Source organism: Suncus etruscus, chromosome 3, assembly GCF_024139225.1.
Source record: "Suncus etruscus isolate mSunEtr1 chromosome 3, mSunEtr1.pri.cur, whole genome shotgun sequence".
Lineage (NCBI taxonomy): Eukaryota > Metazoa > Chordata > Mammalia > Eulipotyphla > Soricidae > Suncus > Suncus etruscus.
This window is the reverse complement of record NC_064850.1, coordinates 117,888,655-117,909,684: the sequence shown is the minus strand read 5'-3', so window position 1 is coordinate 117,909,684 and position 21,030 is coordinate 117,888,655. Positions and strand designations below refer to the sequence as shown.

At 40.8% G+C, this 21,030-nt stretch overlaps 1 protein-coding gene across 1 annotated transcript in view; it reads left to right on the top strand.

The window, feature by feature from the left end:
• Positions 1-21,030, top strand: part of SMARCA5 (SWI/SNF related, matrix associated, actin dependent regulator of chromatin, subfamily a, member 5) — a 42,245-nt gene that overhangs the window by 14,152 nt on the left and 7,063 nt on the right. The window contains exons 7-19 of the mRNA XM_049770000.1: positions 39-194; positions 285-416; positions 10,812-10,880; positions 12,125-12,234; positions 14,371-14,597; positions 15,690-15,811; positions 15,892-16,044; positions 17,967-18,099; positions 18,273-18,421; positions 18,627-18,746; positions 19,586-19,696; positions 20,163-20,276; positions 20,802-20,924. Of these exons, the coding sequence (XP_049625957.1) occupies positions 39-194; positions 285-416; positions 10,812-10,880; positions 12,125-12,234; positions 14,371-14,597; positions 15,690-15,811; positions 15,892-16,044; positions 17,967-18,099; positions 18,273-18,421; positions 18,627-18,746; positions 19,586-19,696; positions 20,163-20,276; positions 20,802-20,924 (1,719 nt within the window). The remainder of the gene's footprint in view (positions 1-38; positions 195-284; positions 417-10,811; positions 10,881-12,124; positions 12,235-14,370; positions 14,598-15,689; positions 15,812-15,891; positions 16,045-17,966; positions 18,100-18,272; positions 18,422-18,626; positions 18,747-19,585; positions 19,697-20,162; positions 20,277-20,801; positions 20,925-21,030) is intronic.

Below are 21,030 nucleotides of genomic sequence, written 5' to 3'. Positions count from 1 at the left end.
CACTAAATTAATGTGAAATGTCATTTTTTTCCTCTCAGGCTGCTTTTGTCAGAGATGTTTTATTACCAGGAGAATGGGATGTGTGTGTGACATCGTACGAGATGCTTATTAAGGAGAAGTCCGTATTTAAAAAATTCAATTGGAGGTACTTGGTCATAGATGAGGCTCACAGGATCAAAAATGAGAAATCTAAGGTAACTGATAGCTGTATCAAAACCCAGTAGGTCTTTGTTTAGGACTTATTGTCTTTGTAGAATATGCTAATGGTGGACTTGTTTTTCCAGTTGTCAGAAATAGTGCGGGAATTCAAGACTACCAACCGATTGTTATTAACTGGAACACCTCTACAGAACAACCTGCACGAGCTCTGGTCTCTTCTGAATTTTTTGTTGCCGGATGTCTTTAATTCAGCTGATGTAAGTATTTCAGTTGCATTCTGGGTGGACTAAAGCAACTTTTTGGTTAAATCAGTAATTTTTAGTAATAAACTAATAATAATACAATAATAATGATAACTACCATACTGTAATAACATTATAAAATAAAAATGTACATGGCCTGCCCGTTAGCACCACTTGAGATGATCATTAATGTTCTCATCCTTTTATTGATAAGGAACTATGAAAAAAATTTTTTTGATTTGGGGCCATGCCTGACTGCCTCAGGGCTTACTCTTAGCTCTGCATTCAGGAATCACTCTGGGTGACCTTGGGGGGAATGCTGGGAATTGAACCTGAGTCAGCCTTGTGCAACACCCTACTCATCGTCCTATTGTTCCAGCTCCTTAGGAATTCTCAGTGTCCTGAGATGGTTTATGTGCCTCTGACTTCAATGCCATTGACTTTTGGTGAATTCTTATGTTTTTGAGGTGTCGTGTAGGGTATTTGGGTTTGTGTTCTTTGTTCTGACTGTTTAAGTAAATCTCACCTGTTGAAGGTGGCCTCTCCCAACCCAGCCCAGCAGTAGAGCACATACCTTGCATGCTGCTGACTAGGGTTCAGTCCTAGCTCCCCACCTGGATTAAGTTGTGAGCAGTGTCAGGTGTAGCCCTCAAACAAAAAGGTCCCCTCTTCCTACGGATGGCCTTCAGTCTGTTGAAACCTGGCTGGCCATTCCTCTATGTTGTTGGGGGCTTCTTCCCATGCAGTTCTAGGAGAACCAAGGGGCCAGCTGGCTGTAGTTCAGTGTGGGGAATAGAGGATGCTGTACTGCTTGGGTTCCTGGTTATGAGGGTCACCCAGGCCACCCCTGTGGTGCTTGGGGGCCCTCCAGACCTGTCTCCAGCAATGCTGGGAGTGGGGATTTGGAGCCTGCATGTGGTGCCAGGAATCCAATTGGGTGAAGTGAGGAGCATGCAACAAGCTCAAACCTTTATTCATTATTCTAGCAGTGCTGGGAATCAAACCCAGGCCTCACCCCTGAAAGGCAGGTGCACTGCTGCTGAGCCACCTTAGGGCCAAGGCATGTGTTTTGGCCCCTTTTCTTTCTCTCGTCCTCGATCTTTTTTATCCTCATGCTGATAATAAAACATCAGTCTTTGTTTTTATAATTTATTGCAGTGGTTTGAGCTGTCCCATTGTGCTCACAGATGCAGTGAGTGGGCTTGAGTCTTAGTAATGCATCTGTTGGCCAGATGAGTGTGTTTCCTAGTCTTTTCTGCCTTGGTCGGAATGTGTGTATGAGTGATGTTGAAGTACTTTGGATTAGTACAATTATTTCAGTTATTCCAAGGAATTCCAAAAATAGATGCTAAATTTGCTTTAGGATCAGTTTCTAAGAAGAGAAATATATTTTCTCAGAAGACAATCTCAGCCTGTTTAGTCCTGCTCTTTATTAATTGTGTGGCTTTTCGATAACTGTTTCAGTTATTCTAAGCCACTATAACTAGTAACTTAGTTAACATAGCTATTCTGGTTAACTCAAAGAAGTCTAAGAATATACTAAGAAAAATAATAATATGGGGCCAGAGCAATAGCACAGAAGGGAGGGCATTTGCTTTACACATGGCTAAACTGGGTTCAATCTCTGGCATTTCATATGGACTCCCGAGCACTCCAGGAGTGACCCCTGAGCTCACAGCCAGGAACAACCCCTGAGCCTTGCTGGGTGTGGCCCAAAAACAGACAAAACAAATTTAAAAAATTAAATGTAATAATATAAAACCAACCATAGAATGAGAACTCTGGAAAGCTAAGTATGTGAAGCGGGATCTGTTCAGATCCTCCTACTCAAATAACTGATGAGATACAGGTAATCCCAGCACTCGTGAAATTGGGTTAAAGTGGACCTTGTTTGGAATCTTTGTAGTCAAATAATCTAATGTTCTTACAGGATAAACTATAAAGTCATAATCATTTCTAAAGTCTTATGAAATGGAAGAAGAGTTTTTAGGATTTGCATTCACTCTGAACTATTAATTTTTTTTTAATTTTTTTTTGTATTGTATATAATAATATATTGTATATACATTGTATTCCATTATTGAATAACAGTATTTTTTTTTCTTAACACCACCCATCACCAGTGCAACATTTCCATCACCAATGTCCCAAGTCTCCCTCCTCCCCACCCGACCCCCGCCTGTACTCTAAACAGGTTCTCAATTTCCCTCATACATTCTCATTATTAGGACAGTTCAAAATGTAGTTATTTATCCAACTAAACTCATCACTCTTTGTGATGAGCTTCCTGAGGTGAGCTGGAACTTCCAGCTCTTTTCTCTTTTGTGTCTGAAAGTTATTATTGCAAGAATGTCTTTCATGTTTCTTAAAACCCATAAATGTGTGAGACCATTCTGCGTTTTTCTCTCTCTCTCTGACTTATTTCACTCAGCATAATAGATTCCGTGTACATCCATGTATAGGAAAATTTCATGACTTCATCTCTCCTGACAGCTGCATAATATTCCATTGTGTATATGTACCACAGTTTCTTTAGACATTCGTCTGTTGAAGGGCATCTTGGTTGTTTCCAGAGTCTTGCTATGGTAAATAGTGCTACAATGAATATAGGTGTAAGGAAGGGGTTTTTGTATTGTATTTTTGTGTTCCTAGGGTATATTCCTAGGAGTGGTATAGCTGTATCGTATGGGAGCTCGATTTCCAGTTTTTGGAGGAATCTCCATATCGCTTTCCAGAAAGGTTGAACTAGACGGCATTCCCACCAGCAGTGGATAAGAGTTCCTTTCTCCCCACATCCCCGCTAACACTGTTTATTCTCATTCTTTGTGATATGTGCCATTCTCTGTGGTGTGAGGTGGTATCTCATCGTTGTTTTGATTTGCATCTAAACAACTTTATTACATACATGATTGTGTTTGGGTTTCAGTCATGTAAAGAACACCACCCATCACCAGTGCAACATTCCCATCATCAATGTCCCAAATCTCCCTCCTCCCCACCCGACCCCCACCTGTACTCTAGATAAGGCTTTCTATTTCCCTCATACATTCTCATTATTAGGATAGTCCAAAACGTAGTTATTTCTCTAACTAAACTCATCCCTGTTTGTGCTGAGTTTCATGAGGTGAGCTGTAACTTCCAGCCCTTCTCTCTTTTGCGTCTGAAAATTATTATTCCAAGAATGTCTTTCATTTTTTTTAAAACCCACAGATGAGTGAAACCATTCTGCGTCTTTCTCTCTCTGATTTATTTCACTCAGCATAATAGATTCCATGTACATCCATGTATAGGAAAATTTCATGACTTCATCTTTCCTGACAGCTGCATAATATTCCATTGTGTATATGTACCACAGTTTCTTTAGCCATTCATCTGTTGAAGGGTATCTTGGCTGTTTCCAGAGTCTTGCTATGGTACATCGTGCTTCAATGAATATAGGTGTAAGGAAGGGATTTTTGTATTGTATTTTTGTGTTCCTAGGGTATATTCCTAGGAGTGGTATAGCTGGTTCGTATGGGAGCTCGATTTCCAATTTTTGAAGGAATCTCCATATTGCTTTCCATAAAGGTTGAACTATACAGCATTCCCACCAGCAGTGGATAAGAGTTCCTTTCTCTCCACATCCCTGCCAACACTGCTTGTTCTCATTCTTTGTGATGTGTGCCAATCTCTGGGGTGTGAGGTGGTACCTCATAGTTGTTTTGATTTGCATCTCCCTGATGATTAGTGACGTGGAGCATTTTTTCATGTGTCTTTTGCCCATTTGTATTTCTTCTTTGTCAAAGTGTCTGTCCATTTCTTCTCCCCATTTTTTGATGGGATTAGATGATTTTTCTTGTAAAGTTCTGTCAGTGCCTTGTATATTTTGGAGATTAGCCCCTTATCTGATGGGTATTGGGTGAATAGTTTCTCCCACTCAGTGGGGGGCTTTTGTATTCTGGGCACTTTCTCTTTTGAGGTGCAGAAGCTTCTCAATTTAATATATTCCCATTTGTTAATCTCTGCTTTCACTTGCTTGGAGAGTGCAGTTTCCTCCTTGAAGAGGCATTTAGTCTCAATGTCCTGGATTGTTTTACCTGCGTGTTGTTCTATATATCTTACGGTTTCAGGTCTGATATCGAGGTCTTTCATCCATTTGGATTTAACCTTCATACATGATGTTAGTTGGGGGTCTAAGTTCAATTTTTTTGCAAGTGGCTAGCCAGTTGTATGATTGTATGTCTGGGGAACATTCTTTGAGTATTCAAGCCTATTCCACTGATCTGAGGGCCTGTCTTTATTCCAATGCCATGCTGTTTTGTTAACTATTGCTTTGCAGTACAGTTTAAAGTTGGGGAAAATAATTCCTCCCATATTCTTTTTCCCAATGATTGCTTTAGCTATTCTAGGGTGTTCATTGTTCCATATGAATTTCAAAAGTGCCTGATCCACTTCTTTGAAGAATGTCATGGGTATCTGAGCAGTGGTCCTCAAACTATGGCCCGCGGGCCACATATTGTATTTCTATCTGTTTTGTTTCTTCATTGCAAAATAAGATATATGCAGTGTGCAAAATAATTCGTTCATAAGTTTTGTTTTTACTATAGTCAGACCCTCCAGTGGTCTGAGGGACAGTGAACTGACCCCCTGTTTAAAATGTTTGAGGACCCCTGCTTTAGAGGGATCGCATTAAATCTGTGCAATGCTTTGGGGCAGGGGTCTTCAAACTATGGCCCGCGGGCCACATATTGTATTTATTCCCATTTTGTTTCTTCTCTTCTAAATAAGATATATGCACTGTGCATAGAAATTAGTTCATAATTTTTGTTTTTACTATAATCTGGCCCTCCAACAGTCTGAAGGACAGTGAACTTGGCCCCCTGTTTAAAAAGTTTGAGGACCCCTGCTTTGGGGAGTATTGTCATTTTAATGATGTTAATCCTGCCAATCTAGGAGCAGGGTATGTGCTTCCATTTCCGCGTGCCCTCTCTTATTTCTTGGAGCAGAGTTTTATAGTTTTTTTTGTATAGGTCCTTCACATCTTTAGTCAAGTTGATTCTAAGATATTTGAGTTTGTGTGACACTATTGTGAATGGGGTTGTTTTCTTTTTTTTTTTTTCTTTTTTCTTTTTTCTTTTTTCTTTTTTTATTCTTTTTTTTGTTCTTCTTTCTTCTCTTTTTTATTAGAGGGGAGAGAGAAGAGGAGAGAGGGGAGAGAGGAGAGGAGACAGGGGAGAGGGGAGAGGATGAGAGAGGGGAAAGGAGGGAGGAGAGGAGAGGGGAGAGAGAAGAAGAGAGGGGAGAGAGGAGAGGAGACAGGGGAGAGGGGAGAGGATGAGAGAGGGGAAAGGAGAGAGAGAGGGGAGAGGATGGGAGAGGGGAAAGGAGGGAGGAGAGGAGAGGGGAGAGAGGAGAGGGAGGAGAGGAGAGAGAGGAGAGGGGAGAGGGGAGAGGATGGGAGAGGGGAAAGGGGTTGTTTTCTTAATGTCCGTTTCTTCCTTATTATTATTGGTGTATAGAAAGGCCATTGATTTTTGTGTGTTAATTTTGTAGCCTGCCACCTTGAGTCTATTGTTTCTAGAAGCTTTTTCGTAGAGACCTTAACGGGTTTTTTTTTTTTTTTTTTTTTTTTGGTTTTTGGGCCACACCCGGTGGTGCTCAGGGGTTACTCCTGGCTGTCTGCTCAGAAATAGCTCCTGACAGGCACGGGGAACCATATGGGACACTGGGATTCGAACCAACCACCTTTGGTCCTGGATCGGCTGCTTGCAAGGCAAACGCTGCTGTGCTATCTCTCGGGGCCCGACTTTAGGGTTTTCTAAGTAGAGTATCATGTCATCTGCAAAGAGCGAGAGCTTGACTCCTTCTTTCCTATCTGGATTCCCTTGATATCTTTTTCTTGCCTAATCGTTATAGCAAGTACTTCCAGTGCTATGTTGAATAGGAGTGGTGAGAGAGGATAGCCTTGTCTTGTACCAGAATTTAGAGGAAAGACTTTTAGTTTTTCTCCATTAAGGACAATATTTGCCTCTGGCTTGTGGTAGATGGCCTTAACTATATTGAGAAAGGTTCCTTCTATTCCCATCTTGCTGAGAGTTTTGATCAAGAATGGGTGTTGGACCTTATCAAATGCTTTCTCTGCATCTATTGATATGATCATGTGATTTCTATTTTTCTTGTTGTTGATGTTGTGTATTATGTTGATAGATTTAAGGATGTTAAACCAGCCTTGCATTCCTGGGATGAAACCTACTTGATCTTAGTGGATGATCTTCTTAATGAGGCATTGAATCCTATTTGCCAGGATTTTGTTGAGGATCTTTGCATCTGCATTTATCAGGGATATGGTCCGTAATTTTCTTTTTTGGTAGCAGCTCAGTCTGGTTTAGGTATCAAGGTGATGTTGGCTTCATAAAAGCTATTTGGAAGTGTTCCTGTTTTTTCGATTTCATGAAAGAGTCTTGCCAGGATTGGTAGTAGTTCCTCTTGAAAGGTTTGAAAGAATTCATTAGTGAATCCATCTGGGCCTGGGCTTTTGTTTTTGGGCAGACATTTGATTACTGTCTTAATTTCCTCAATAGTGATGGGTGTGTTTAGATATGCTACATTCTCTTCATTCAACCGTGGAAGATTATAAGAGTCCGAAAATTTATCCATTTCTTCCAGGTTTTCATTTTTATTTTATTTATTTATCTATTTATTTATTATTATTATTTTTTTTTTGTTGTTTTGTTTTTGTTTTTGGGCCACACCCGGCAGTGCTCAGGGGTTACTCCTGGCTGTCGGCTCAGAAATAGCTCCTGGCAGGCACGGGGGACCATATGAGACACCGGCATTTGAACCAACCACCTTTGGTCCTGGATCGGCTGCTTGCAAGGCAAACGCCGCTGTGCATGCTATCTCTCCGGGCCCTAGGTTTTCATTTTTAGTGGCATAGAGTTTCTCTCTCTTTTTTTTTTTTTTTGGTTTTTGGGCCACACCCGGCAGTGCTCAGGGGTTCCTCCTGGCTGTCTGCTCAGAAATAGCTCCTGACAGGCACAGGGGACCATATGGGACACCGGGATTCGAACCAACCACCTTAGGTCCTGGATCGACTGCTTGCAAGGCTAGCACCGCTGTGCTATCTCTCCAGGCCCAGCATAGAGTTTCTCAAAGTAGTTTCTGATTACCCTTTGAATCTCTACCATATCAGTAGTGATCTCTCCTTTTTCATTCCTAATACGAGTTATCATGTCTCTCTCTCTCTCTCTCTCTCTCTCTCTCTCTCTCTCTCTCTCTCTCTCTCTCTGTTAGTTTTGCCAGTGGTCTATCAATCTTGTTTATTTTTTTAAAGAACCAACTTCTGCTTTCGTTGATCTTTCGATTGTTTTTTGGGTTTCCACTTCGTTGATTTCTGCTCTCAGCTTTGTTATTTCCTTCGGTCTCCCTATTTTTGGGTCCTTTTGTTGTGTACTTTCTAATTCTAGGAGCTGTGTCATTAAGCTATTCAGGTATACCCCTTCTTCTTTCTTGATGTGTGTTTGCAAAGCTATAAATTTTCCTCTCAGTACTGCTTTTGCTGTGTCCCATTGGTTCTGATAGTTTGTGTCTCCATTGTCATTTGTTTCCAGGAAGGTTTTGATTTTCTCTTTGATTTAATCTCTGACCCATTGGTTATTCAGTATTAGGCTGTTTAACTTTCAGGTATTAAAGTTTTTCTTCTGTGTCCTTTTGTAGTTCACATATTATTTCAGGGCCTTGTGGTCAGCGAAGGTAGCCTGCAAAATTTCTATCCGCTTGATATTATGGAGGTATGTTTTATGTGCTAGCATGTAGTCTATCCTGGAGAATGTCCCATGTACATTAGAGAAGAATGTGTATCTGGGCTTCTGGGGGTGGAGTGTCATGTAAGTATCTACTAGGCCTCTTTCTTCCATTTCTCTTTTCAGGTCTAGTATATTCTTGTTGGGTTTCAGTCTGGTTAACCTGTGAAGTCTTGACAATGCCGTGTTGAGGTCTCCCACAATTATTGTATTGTTTTTGATATTATTTTTCAGATTTGTCAACAATTTTATTAAATATTTTGCTGGCCCCTCATTCGGTGCATATATGTTTAGGAGAGTGATTTCTTCCTGCTGTACATATCCCTTGATACGTACAAATTAATACAAAATATCCATCTTTGTTCCTTACAACTTTCCTAAGTATAAAGTTTGCATCATCTGATATTAATATGGCCACTCCTGCTTTTTTATGGGTGTTGTTTGCTTGGATGATTTTCCTCCAGCCTTTTATTTTGAGTCTGTTTGTTCTGACTGTTCAGGTGCGTTTCTTGTAGGCAGCAGAAGGTTGGATTGAGGTTTTTGATCCATTTAGCCACTTTGTGTCTCTTAACTGGTGCATTTAGTCCATTGACTTTGAGAGAAAGAATTATCCTGGGAGTTAGTGCCATCTTTATATCGAAGTTTGGCGTGTCTGTTGGTCAGTCTTGTCTTAAAGTAGGCCGTTCAGTTTTTCTTTTAAGAATGGTTTTGAGTCTGTAAAGTTTCTGAGCTGTTTTTTGTCTGTGAAACCATGTATTGTTTCTTCAAACCTGAAGGTGAGTTTTGCTGGGTGCAATATTCTAGGCGAAGCATTTATTTCATTGAGTTTTGTCACTATGTCCCACCACTGACTTCTGGCCTTGAGTGTTTCTGATGACAGGTCTGCAGTAAATCTCAAGGGTGTTCCATTGATGGTAATTTCTCTTTTCAATCTTGCTGCTTTCAGAATTCTGTCTCTATCTGTGGGATTCGTCATTGTGACTAGGATGTGTCTTGGGTTGTTTTTTTCTGGGGTCTCTTTTAGTTGGTACTCTTTGGGCATGCAGGATTTGATCGCATGTATTCTTTAGCTCTGGTAGTTTCTCTTTAATGATGTTCTTGACCGTTGATTCTTCCTGGAGATGTACTTTCTGGGTCTCTGGGACTCCAATGATTCTTAAGTTGTTTCTGTTGAGCTTATGATAGACTTCTATTTTCATCTGTTCCCATTCTTTGAGTAATTTTTACATTGTTTGATCATTTGCTTTAAGGCTTTTTTCCAATTTCTTCTGCTGTATGGAATTGTTATTCATCTCATCTTCCAGTGTACTAATTCTGCCCTCAGCTGCTGTTAACCCATGGGAAAGCTCAATCATGTTTTTCTTCAATTCATCTGAGTTTTTCAGACCTGTTATTTGACATGAAATTTCAGTTTGGAGTTTTCTGATTTCTATCTTCATATTCTCTTGATTCTTATTAGTGTTCTCTTCTATACTTTCTTTCAGTTCTTTGAACATCTTCTATATTGCGACTCTAAACTCCTTATCTGAGAGACTGACTAGTTGGTTGGTCATGTTCCAGTCATCAGAATTGCCATCGTCCTTCTCTATGTCTGGCGCTGTCCTGCGTTGTTTCCACATTGTCACACTTGTATTGTGGGTTTTTCTACGTGTTGTGGTTGTATTCATTGGCTAGATGATGTGCACTGCTGCGAAGCGAGTGGAGCAGCCGTGCTCCTCTGGCTCTTTCCTTTCTGGGCGTGTAAACTCACCTCCAGGGAAGGTGAGCCCTCTGCAGATGAGCCACACACAGGATGAAATCAGGCCGAAAATGCAGCACAGCAGAGAAGACAGGAAGATAGGGGTGCTGGCATCTGAGTTCCAGCAGAGTTCCTATTAAAATTTTTTAATGAAAATTTGACAATAAAAATTAATAAGATTTTTTCCTAATTCTACTTGTTCCAAACTAGCACTAAAATATCCACTTTAAAATATAGAAATAACTTTAATGTTTACTGTCTGTCTATTTGTATCATAAAGAATCATCATTTTATTTTTGTTTTGGGGCCACACACGGTGACGCTTGGGTTACTCCTGGCTATATGCTCAGAAATCGCTGGTGGCTTGGGGGACCATATGGGACGCCGGCCGTGGTCCGTCCTAGGCTAGTGCGGGCAAGGCAGACTCATTACCGCTTCCACCACTTCTTCAGTCCCTCATAATTTTATTTTTATTTTTATTTATTTAATTTGTTTATGGTTTTTCAGGTCACACCCATTTGATGCTCAAGGTTTACTTCTGGCTAAGCTCTCAGATATTGCCCCTGACTTGGGGAGATCATATGGGACTCAGGGGGATCGAACTGCGGTCACGATCTTTCCTTGGCTAGAGCTTGCAAGGCAGACACCTTACCTTTAGCGCCACCTTGCCGGCCCCCATCATTTTATTTTAAAAAAATGTTTAGACAGTAATACAATGATTCTTACTGCTTGTTCTCAAAGTTGATATATACAGGAGGTTTGAATAAAATACTTTTTTTTGGTATCTTGCTACACTTTATACAATAAGGTTTTTTTTTGTGTGTGTGTGTAATAAGATATTTATAGTTGCTGTTATCTAACCACAATATATTCCTTTGTTTGTTAATCTAGGACTTTGATTCCTGGTTTGATACAAATAATTGTCTTGGTGATCAAAAGCTAGTTGAGAGACTGCATATGGTAAGTATTTTGAGTATTTTGGAGGAGGGTTAAAAGCATATTTCTAATGGGAAGATGATAAAAATTTAAGTTATTGAATTTCCTACCCCCCAAAAAGCATAGAGAGTTTAGAAAATGAGCTATTTGTTTTGGGGCTGGAGTGATAGAGTACAATAGTTAGGCCATTTGTCTTGTACTCAGCTAGCCTTTGTCAGTTGCAACAGAAAACCAGTTGATTAAATGAAAAAGTCTATAATATATAAAAAATTATTGCATCCTCTTCGGGAGGAAGCAGTGCTCTGCAAAGGGAAGGGTTGGGCCACCCTTAGATGTTATGCTCAGGGTATTGTCACTCTGTTTTCAGGGATCACTCCTGGTGGGGCTTGGAGACCATATGGGGTTCCAGGCATTGAATGCCCTCCCTGTGATACTATTTATTGCTCCATCTCCAGCAATAGTCTTTTTTTATTGTTTGTTTTTGGTTTTGGGTCACACCCGGCGGCGCTCAGGGATTACTCCTGGCTCTATGCTTAGAAAACGCTCCTGGCAGGCTCAGTGGACTGTATGGGATGCTGGGTTTCAAACCACTGTCCTGCGTCTAAGGCAAATGCCCTACCGCTGTGTTATCTCTCTGGCTCCAGCAAGTCTTTTAATAAGCTTTGTGACTGGAAATGTTATGAGGATTTCTGGGGTGAATAATTTATCTCAATTATTACTTGTATGTATGTATGTATGTATGTATGTATGTATGTATGTATGTATGTATGTATGTATGTATATTTACTTGGTTAGATTGTTTTGAATTGTGGCCCTGTAATGTGGTAAGTGGGTGTTTTACCCTGATCCCATTCCTTTCCCTATGCACAAACACAGTTGTTGAATTATATATGTTACGCATGTGGTCTTGAATGAGGAATGGTGCCAGGCCGACTTCTGAGCCATTTCTTCAGTCTTTGTGGGAGTTACTAGATTCAAATCTGAAAGGAAGTCAATGTTGAAATATTAAACATTGAAGAGGTAAAACATATTATTTTCCAAAGTAATTTATGAAAGAGTAACCCCAATATTCAGTTTGTATATTAAGTATCTCATTATCCTACTGGGACTCTTAGTAACAGTAAGTTGTGTATTTGGGAGAAGTTGAGGAAGAAACTCACATGAGATTTCAGTGGCTCTGTTACTGCATGTGTAATAGGCAGTGGTAATACCGAGAGTCGATCCTTAACACTGCAGCTAAGGCCATCTTCATTTTTGCTCTTTGAAAGGTTTTGCGTCCATTCCTCCTTCGTCGGATTAAGGCTGATGTTGAAAAGAGTTTGCCTCCAAAGAAGGAAGTAAAAATCTATGTGGGTCTCAGTAAAATGCAAAGAGAATGGTATGTATACTCATGGCTTTTAAAATATCACTATTGATTCTTCGCTAACTTTTGTCTGTATTTTGGTTTTGGTGTTTGTAATTTATATCTTCAAGAAATTCCTATATGCTAGATTCAGCTGAGCCTGCTGGGGTTTTGCAGGTGATAGAGCAGAAGACTTGGTAATCAAAATTTTTGAGATAGCCTTGAAAGTGTTAGATAAGTGGATCCAGAGATTAAATGTGGCGTTTGCACAGGGCGACCTAGCAAGCCCTCTGTGTGGTTCGTTAGGTTGAGGCAGTGGTGGGTGATCATGCTGGCCTGGCCAACTGGGCTGGCGACAGAATGCCAGGATCTGGGGTGCAGAGCTCTTCTCATGTAGGGTCTTCGCATCACATTAGCTTCTGCTGTCTTCCTGCCTCCTCCTTGGGCTCTTGGATGAGAAGTTGGGTGACAGATGTGAGAACAGGTACTCGTTTCTAATGAACTTGAAACAAGTTGTAGAATTAGGAGAAATGTTAATTTTTATTTTGAGTTGATGTTTTCTTTTCTGGAGGATAAAATCTCATTTTGTGCAATTATGGGGATGAAAAAATGGTAGATAATTTCCAGCACTTGACTTGAGTAGGATAGAATAAAGCTTAACATCTTTCAGGTTTTATTTTATTTCCATGTTTTGTGGGTATGTGAAATCCCGAAGTTGGAAACTAGTAATAGTCAACTTATTGCTTCTGTTTTTAAATTAGGATATTGCTCAGCTGTGCTTTGGGGCAACTCCTGGCTTTGTGCTCAGGGATCAGTATCTGGTGCATTGTTCTGGGGACCAGATGCAGTGTCAGAGAGAATCAGGGTGATAGTGTGTAAGGCAAGTCCCATTCTTACACTGATAAGAATGTGCCAGAGGTCAGCAAGGGTGGTGTGTTATTTGGAAAAAATCATTGTTAGAGAAAAACAGATACTTTTTGTTTTGGGGCCAGACCTATCTGTTCTCAAGGGTTATTCTTGGCTCTACACTCAGGAAATATTCTTGGCAGTGATGGGGGGGGGGGGCATATGGGGTGCTGGGAATTGAACCTGGGGCAGCCCCAGCAGACTCTGTAGTCAGACATTCTGGTGAACTTGATACTGTCTGGAATTATGATAGAAAAGTCTGCTTGAGCAATATTTTATGTTCTATAACTGGAGTTGCTAAACAGATTGCTTAGTATTTTTAAGTCATTTGTTTAGGAGTCAAGGTGTTGAAACTGGTATTTAGACATTGTTTATCTTACACCGTAATGTCTCAATTCTTTTCTTTCTTTCTTTCTTTCTTTCTTTCTTTCTTTCTTTCTTTCTTTCTTTCTTTCTTTCTTTCTTTCTTTCTTTCTTTCTTTCTTTCTTTCTTTCTTTCTTTCTTTCTTTCTTTCTTTCTTTCTTTCTTTCTTTCTTTCTTCTTTCTTTCTTTCTTTCTTTCTTTCTTTCTTTCTTTCTTTCTTTCTTTCTTTCTTTCTTTCTTTCTTTCTTTCTTTCTTTCTTTCTTTTGTTTTGTTTTTGGTTTTTGGGTCACTCCTGGCAGTCTCAGGGGACCATATGGGATGCCGGGATTCAAACTACCGACCCTTCTGCATGCAAGGCAAACGTCTTACCTCCATGCTATCTCTCTGGCCCCCAATGTCTCAACTCTTATCATGAAACTGAATTTTTATCAGCCTGCTTTAGCTTGTAGCTCTCGGTTTATGCTTGCCTGCTTCCCTCTTCCTTGGTTACTTTTTCTTATGTTTCTGAATTATGATTTTAGTTTTCCTCATGATTTTTCTCCCTTAGGTCATAATGTTCTTAACCCAAGACTTACTGCTGACAGTGAAAAGTGACCCCTCCAGCTCCTTGAGAAGACTGCTGATTTCAGTTTTATTTAAGAACCTTATGTGTTCAAGTTTCACTTAATTACCTTAAAATGTTTTGTCATCTTGCTTTGTTTTAATTGATCCCAATGAGACAAATTTAGGCTATTTTGTACCTCAAGATCCAGCTCTTAGGTGTGATTATTTGAACACTAAATGGGGGTAATTCAGGAAAAGGAAGAGAATAGAAAGCAGTTCCAATCAATGGTCAGCCAAGGCAGGTGGAGGAAGAACGTGCAGCACGCGTCCCCTTTTAAAATATTTTCCTTCTTACTAGGTATACTCGGATACTAATGAAGGACATAGACATACTGAACTCTGCAGGAAAGATGGACAAGATGCGGCTGCTGAACATTCTTATGCAGCTGCGCAAGTGCTGTAACCACCCGTACCTCTTTGATGGTGCCGAGCCTGGCCCCCCGTACACCACAGATATGCATCTTGTCACCAACAGTGGGAAGATGGTGGTGCTAGATAAGCTGCTCCCCAAATTGAAAGAACAAGGTATCTGCTCCAGCTGTCAGACTCAGAGGCACAGGGGACCTGTTGTTCCAAGGGGACCTTTCAGGGCTCCCATGGCCACCACAGATGACCTTGCTGGCTCCCTGATGTTAACTGTAGGTGAAAGTGACCTGTTACCTGAGCACTTTGACCCCGCCTCTCCACTTTCAGGTCTGTTAAGTGACCACTGCTCTACCCCCCCCCCCCACCCAAGTTGAAGGGGTGAGTTTTTATATGCCCTCTCTCCCATATCCCCTGCTTTTCCACCTGGATTCTTTGGAACTACTTTTCAGTTATTTAGGGAGATTTTTATTTATTTAAATATCTTATGGAGGAATATAAAGAAGTTTTATTGAAGAAATGCTGACTTTTTATCGAAAAGTGAGTGCCTGTCGTATATAGAAACAGGTGTATTTACATTAAGTTACATTAATGGAGAGTGACATTATTGTGAAACCACTTCAATGATGGCAAACTCAGCTATTTCTGGCTCTGAGTTGAGGAATTATTTCTGGCAGGGGACCATATAGGATGCCAGGGATTGGACCCAGGTTGGCCACTTGGAAGGCAAGCACCCTCTGCTTTAAAATCTTTGAGGAGAAATGGAGACTGTTGACTAGGTATACAGGTCTTTGAGGTTTGGTCAAGTAGGACCCCAGCACATACTTCTCAACTCCAAGACAAGATCATTTTATAATCATTCAGAATGTTCCCTTAGTTTCTGTGTGTTCTGCTGTTGACTAAAGATAGAGGAGTTTGTGGAAAGTATAAGCATAAATGGATGACCAGCTTTCATCTGAAGGGCTGCAGATCTAGATCTGAGGGGCTGCTTCTGTGCTGGGGAATGTGCGGACAGTTCATAAGCAGGAGTTGGGGTCTCCTCTCTGAGGCACAAATACGGTTTCTTGAGCATCTGAGATGGCAGCATCTTCCATCTCTTCTCAGAGAGGCAGGTACCCTTTTTGGATATGGAGTGACTTAGATGATGACGATGAGCTCCTCAACTTGTAATTAAGTGACAGTTGACTATTTGTCTTGGCTAGCCGTTCCTTTTAAAATTCACTTTTGACACTTGTAATGGTTATTTATGGACAGGTTCCCGAGTCCTAATCTTCAGTCAGATGACGAGAGTGTTGGACATTCTGGAAGATTACTGCATGTGGAGAAACTATGAGTACTGCCGACTGGACGGGCAGACGCCCCATGATGAGAGACAAGTGCGTGAGATCCAGGAGGAGCGGTGGCTGAGTGGCAGGGGCGACCGTCTCTTGACATCCATTTTCTCTTTCTCCTCTAGGACTCAATCAATGCCTACAATGAACCCAACAGCTCCAAGTTTGTTTTCATGTTAAGCACACGGGCTGGTGGTCTTGGCATCAATCTTGCTACCGCAGATGTGGTTATTTTATATGATTCAGACTGGAATCCCCAGGTTGATCTGCAGGCTATGGTAAGGAAGAGCCAACATACCCTGTCTTGTTTTTTTTTTTTTTTTTTTTTTTTTTGGTTTTTTTTTTTTTTTTTTTTTGTTTTTTGGGCCACACCCGTTTAATGCTCAGGGGTTACTCCTGGCTATATGCTCAGAAGTCGCTCCTGGCTTGGGGGGACCATATGGGACGCCGGGGGATTGAACCGCGGTCCTTCCTTGGCTAGCGCTTGCAAGGCAGACACCTTACCTCTAGCGCCACCTTCCCGGCCCCAACATACCCTGTCTTAATCGAGCTTTTCATCAGAGCCAGGTCACAAAGAGCATATGTGTGCTGGTCACTAAGCAGTGGAGTTTTCTTTTTGGCTGACCATGCAGTTAGTTGAGTGAGGGTGATTTACCTGATGGTTTCATCCCGCTGTTCTGTGCCCTGGCTTAGTGACTAAGAAAGTGGTTGGTGCCCTGAAAGTGCCCTCCCATGCACTAGTTGGAAGTGGGCACCGAGCCTGACTGACCATGGGGCTAACAGTATGCCCATGGTTGTTACCTTCTGGTAAGGAAGGGACATGGGGGTGCAGACCTGCCAATTTGATACATTTGAAGCTTGAAATATTTGCCAATGTGTGGGGTACTTTGGCCATATCAGAAAATTTTCGTAATAATAAAAAAGGAGCTTATAATCTGTAGATTATATGAAAACTTAATTTTGGGGACTCAGGGGGAGTTGTTTTGGGCCATAACCAGACGTGCTTGGGAACTACTAGTGGTACCCCCCCCCCCCCCGCAATAAAATTTCTCATCAGAGAAAGTAGAATAAACTGTGAATTTATGAGTTAAAACAATTCAGATTAACTACTTTATTAGTATTAGTATTTATTAGTATTATTTATTAGTATTATTATTATTTATTATACTTTATTAGTATTAGTATTTATTAGTATTATTTATTATTTATTAGTATTTATTAGTAATTTATTAGTATTAGTTTATTGAGTAATTTTAAAAGCCAGGATATTTATATCATTTAGTTTATTCTACTTTTTCTGATGAGTGAAAATTTAGATTTGATTTACTCAGGTCAAGAAACAATTTTTTATTGTGGGCGGGGTACACTTGGTGATGCTCGGGTTATTCCTGGCTATGTGCTCAGAAATCGCTCAACCATATGGGACGCCTGGGATTGAACTGAGATCCATCCTGGGTCAGCCTCGTACAAGGCAAACGCCCTACCGCTGCGCTATTACTCTGGCCCCCAAGAAACATTTTTGAGTTACAACCTATGAAAAAGTTTTAAAAGAATAAATACTTCAACTTTTAGGTCTCTAGACTGAAAAACACATGCTCTGCAGGTGAGAGGCCTGGGTTTGTCCCCAGCATCATGTGATCCCTAGCACAGAGCTGGGGCAATCCCCAAGCTTTGCCAAGTGTGGCCTAAAATTAAAAAGTGAACAAACACCCCCTTGCCTGAAAAAATTTTGAAGCACTTAATTTATCAAAGCACTTATTTATCAAAATATTTGGAGATTTTTTTTTGTTTGTTATAATCTGAAAAAATATGTATTTCCCACAGCTTTAGCAGCTACAATGTATGTGTCTCATGCGCCCTCAATTATTTTCTTTTGACAACTTATTAAATTGATTGAGACTGGCACTGGAGAGATAGTACATTTGGCTGGGCTCTTGCCTTGTAGGGGCTGGATTGTAGGATTCTGGAGCCCTGCTAATGATCTGTGAGTGCCGAACCAGAAGCAAGCCCCGATCACCACTGAGTGTGGCCCCAAACCAAAATCAGTTGCAACTGAGACATTTGATAATACTTAATATTATTACTATAGTTTTGATAGTTTGAAATTCTACTACAATGCAGTTTTCTTGGTATGCATACTGAATTGATCCTTATATGAACTTTCAATTGTATGGAAAGTCAAAAATTGTAATATGCCTAGGACCGGGCGCATAGAATTGGACAAACCAAGACAGTCCGAGTGTTCCGCTTTATAACTGATAACACCGTGGAAGAGAGAATAGTGGAACGGGCTGAGATGAAACTTCGCCTGGATTCAATAGTTATTCAACAAGGTGAGTCTAAACCATTACAAAATCTCACCAGGTTGGCTTGATCCATGCCACTCCTGAATTCTAAAATGCTTGATGTTTGAGATAAAATGAGGCATGGCACTCCATCAGGCCCTTAAAATTCCAGCAAAGGAAATTGATCTGACTCACTTTATACAACATGATTTCTCTTTCAGGGAGACTTGTTGATCAGAATCTGAACAAAATTGGGAAAGATGAAATGCTTCAAATGATTCGACATGGGGCAACTCATGTGTTTGCCTCAAAGGAAAGTGAGATTACAGATGAAGATATCGATGGTATTTTGGAAAGAGGTGCAAAGAAGGTATGAAGTGTGGATTGAATGATCCTGCTTGAGACATGTCCAACCTTTAGACTGAATTCTGAGGAAGAATTTGATAAATTATGTAACTTATAGGTAGCCTTCTTTCTAAGAAGTTTTTGTCTGCTGTAATTCCGAGCTCATTTTGATCCTAGTTTATATGGTTTTTAAATCCTCATCTTTAAAATGTGTTACTTTGGTCTTCTAGACGGCGGAGATGAACGAGAAGCTCTCCAAGATGGGCGAGAGCTCTCTGCGGAACTTCACGGTGGACACAGAGTCGAGTGTCTACAATTTCGAGGGTGAAGACTACAGAGAGAAGCAGAAGGTAATTTAAATGGGGGTTGGTGTTCGAGGGCTCTAATTAATTGGCGACTTTGGATTTAAGTGATAGGTCTAATGAATGGATGCCTTAGAAATTTAATCAGGGCCCGGAGAGATAGCACAGCGGTGTTTGCCTTGCAAGCAGCCGATCATGGACCTAAGGTGGTTGATTCGAATCCCGGTGTCCCATAAGGTCCCCCGTGTCTGCCAGGAACTATTTCTGAGTAGACAGCCAGGAGTAACCCCTGAGCACAGCCAGGTGTGGCCCAAAAACCAAAAAAAAAAAAAATTAATGCAGTCATTTCTGATTATTTACTTTCCAAATTGCTGGCATTTTGTATATAAACATGGTGCCAAGTTTTTGATGCGCTGAAATGTTCTGAAATTTTGTATAATGAAACCTGTTCTTCAGTCTAACAAATTTAATTACATTGTGTGGTGTGAAGATGATCTGTATTGGGATATTTGGAAATTAAAATTGTTGGCAAAAATAACCATTATCTTTTGTTCAGAGCTTCCCAACAGCAGAGCTAGTTGATAATAATTACAGGGGGGTATAATCTATATTTCCCCCTCATTTGAATTGTCGCATTGTTTATCCCGTGCATATGCTGGAACAGTCACTTGGGTCAGGCAGTAATGACAGCCTGTGCTGAGTGAGCATTATGTGATGAGCCCTGTCCGATGTGCCAGCTCTCCAGCCCCCAGTCAAGGAACTTAGGAATTCCCCTTTTAGCAGCATCAGTTATGCGCATGATACGACTTGTGTGCATTCACTTAAGAACTGCAGTTGCGAGAGAAAAGTTGGTGATTTGAGTGGTGATTTGAGTTCTGTGTTGGTAGATCGCCTTCACAGAGTGGATCGAGCCACCCAAACGGGAGAGAAAAGCGAACTATGCCGTGGACGCTTATTTCAGGGAAGCTCTTCGCGTCAGTGAACCCAAAGCACCCAAGGTAAGAGGGAAGGACACACAGGGTCGGTCGCGGTGGCGTTAGAGGTAAGGTGTCTGCCTTGCCAGCACTAGCCTAGGATGGACCGGGGTTCTATTCCCCGGCGTCTCATATGGTCCCCCAAGCCAGGAGTGACTTCTGAGCTCGTAGTCAGGAGTGACCCCTGAGCGTTACTGGGTGTGGCCCAAACACCAAAAAAAAAAAAGAGGGAAGGACACAGGTCTCTGAATGCTGGGATTGGGTCTGTGGGAGGTTGGGAAGGAATGTTCCCCACTGGCCATCTTAATCCGGGCATTGTTTCTAGAATTTGACTTCTCTGCATTTTGAAACTGCCATTTCAGTTTTATTGAAAGATGCATTCAGTGACTTTGAACTAGGGTTTACAGAGTGAAGGAGATTTAAAAAAAAATGAAAACAAAGCTGTTTATTTTACTAGGCAATAAATACTCTTGTTTTTTTTTTTTTTAAGGCTCCTCGACCTCCCAAACAACCCAATGTTCAGGATTTCCAGTTCTTTCCTCCACGTTTATTTGAATTACTAGAGAAAGAAATTCTATATTACAGAAAAACTATTGGATATAAGGTAATGAAAAATTTTTATTTATCTCTGGTCTTTATTCAAAAGCAAAAGTATAAGTTATTTTTAATATTGACTTATTTGTACCTCCTAATTCCTAATAAGGAATGCTGACTTAATTTTTTTTTTTTTTTTTTTGGTTTTTGGGTCATACCCAGCAGCGCTCAGGGGTTACTCCTGGCTCTATGCTCAGAAATTGCCCCTGGCAAGCACAGAGGACCATATGGGATGCAGGGATTCGAACCACCATCCTTCTGCATGAAAGGCAAAAACCTTACCTCCATGCTATCTCTCTGGCCCCGAGACTTAATTTTTAATTGTATTTTAAGGGTTACATTTCTCAGGGTACTGAGGACCACTTTTGGTGGTCTTTATAAAATACTTCCTCATTAGCCTGATTAGGTTAATTGCTTAAATGTTTGAATGTATGTTACTATATTTCATAGTTGATAAAACCTAAGCAGAAGTGTCATTGATTTAGTGTAGAGCTTAGTCACAGTTTAAATCGAATGATCGGTGGAATCATTTTAGGTGCCTCGTAATCCTGACCTCCCGAATGCAGCTCAGGCACAAAAAGAAGAGCAGCTAAAAATCGATGAGGCTGAACCCCTGAATGATGAAGAGCTGGAGGAAAAAGAGAAATTGCTGACACAGGTATGGCCCAGGTCAGGGCATAGCGGGTTCTAGTGGGTTTTGGGGAGAGGCACACTTGGCTGGTAGATTCCAGGCAGAAAGCGATTGGCAGGGAAAAACCATGGAT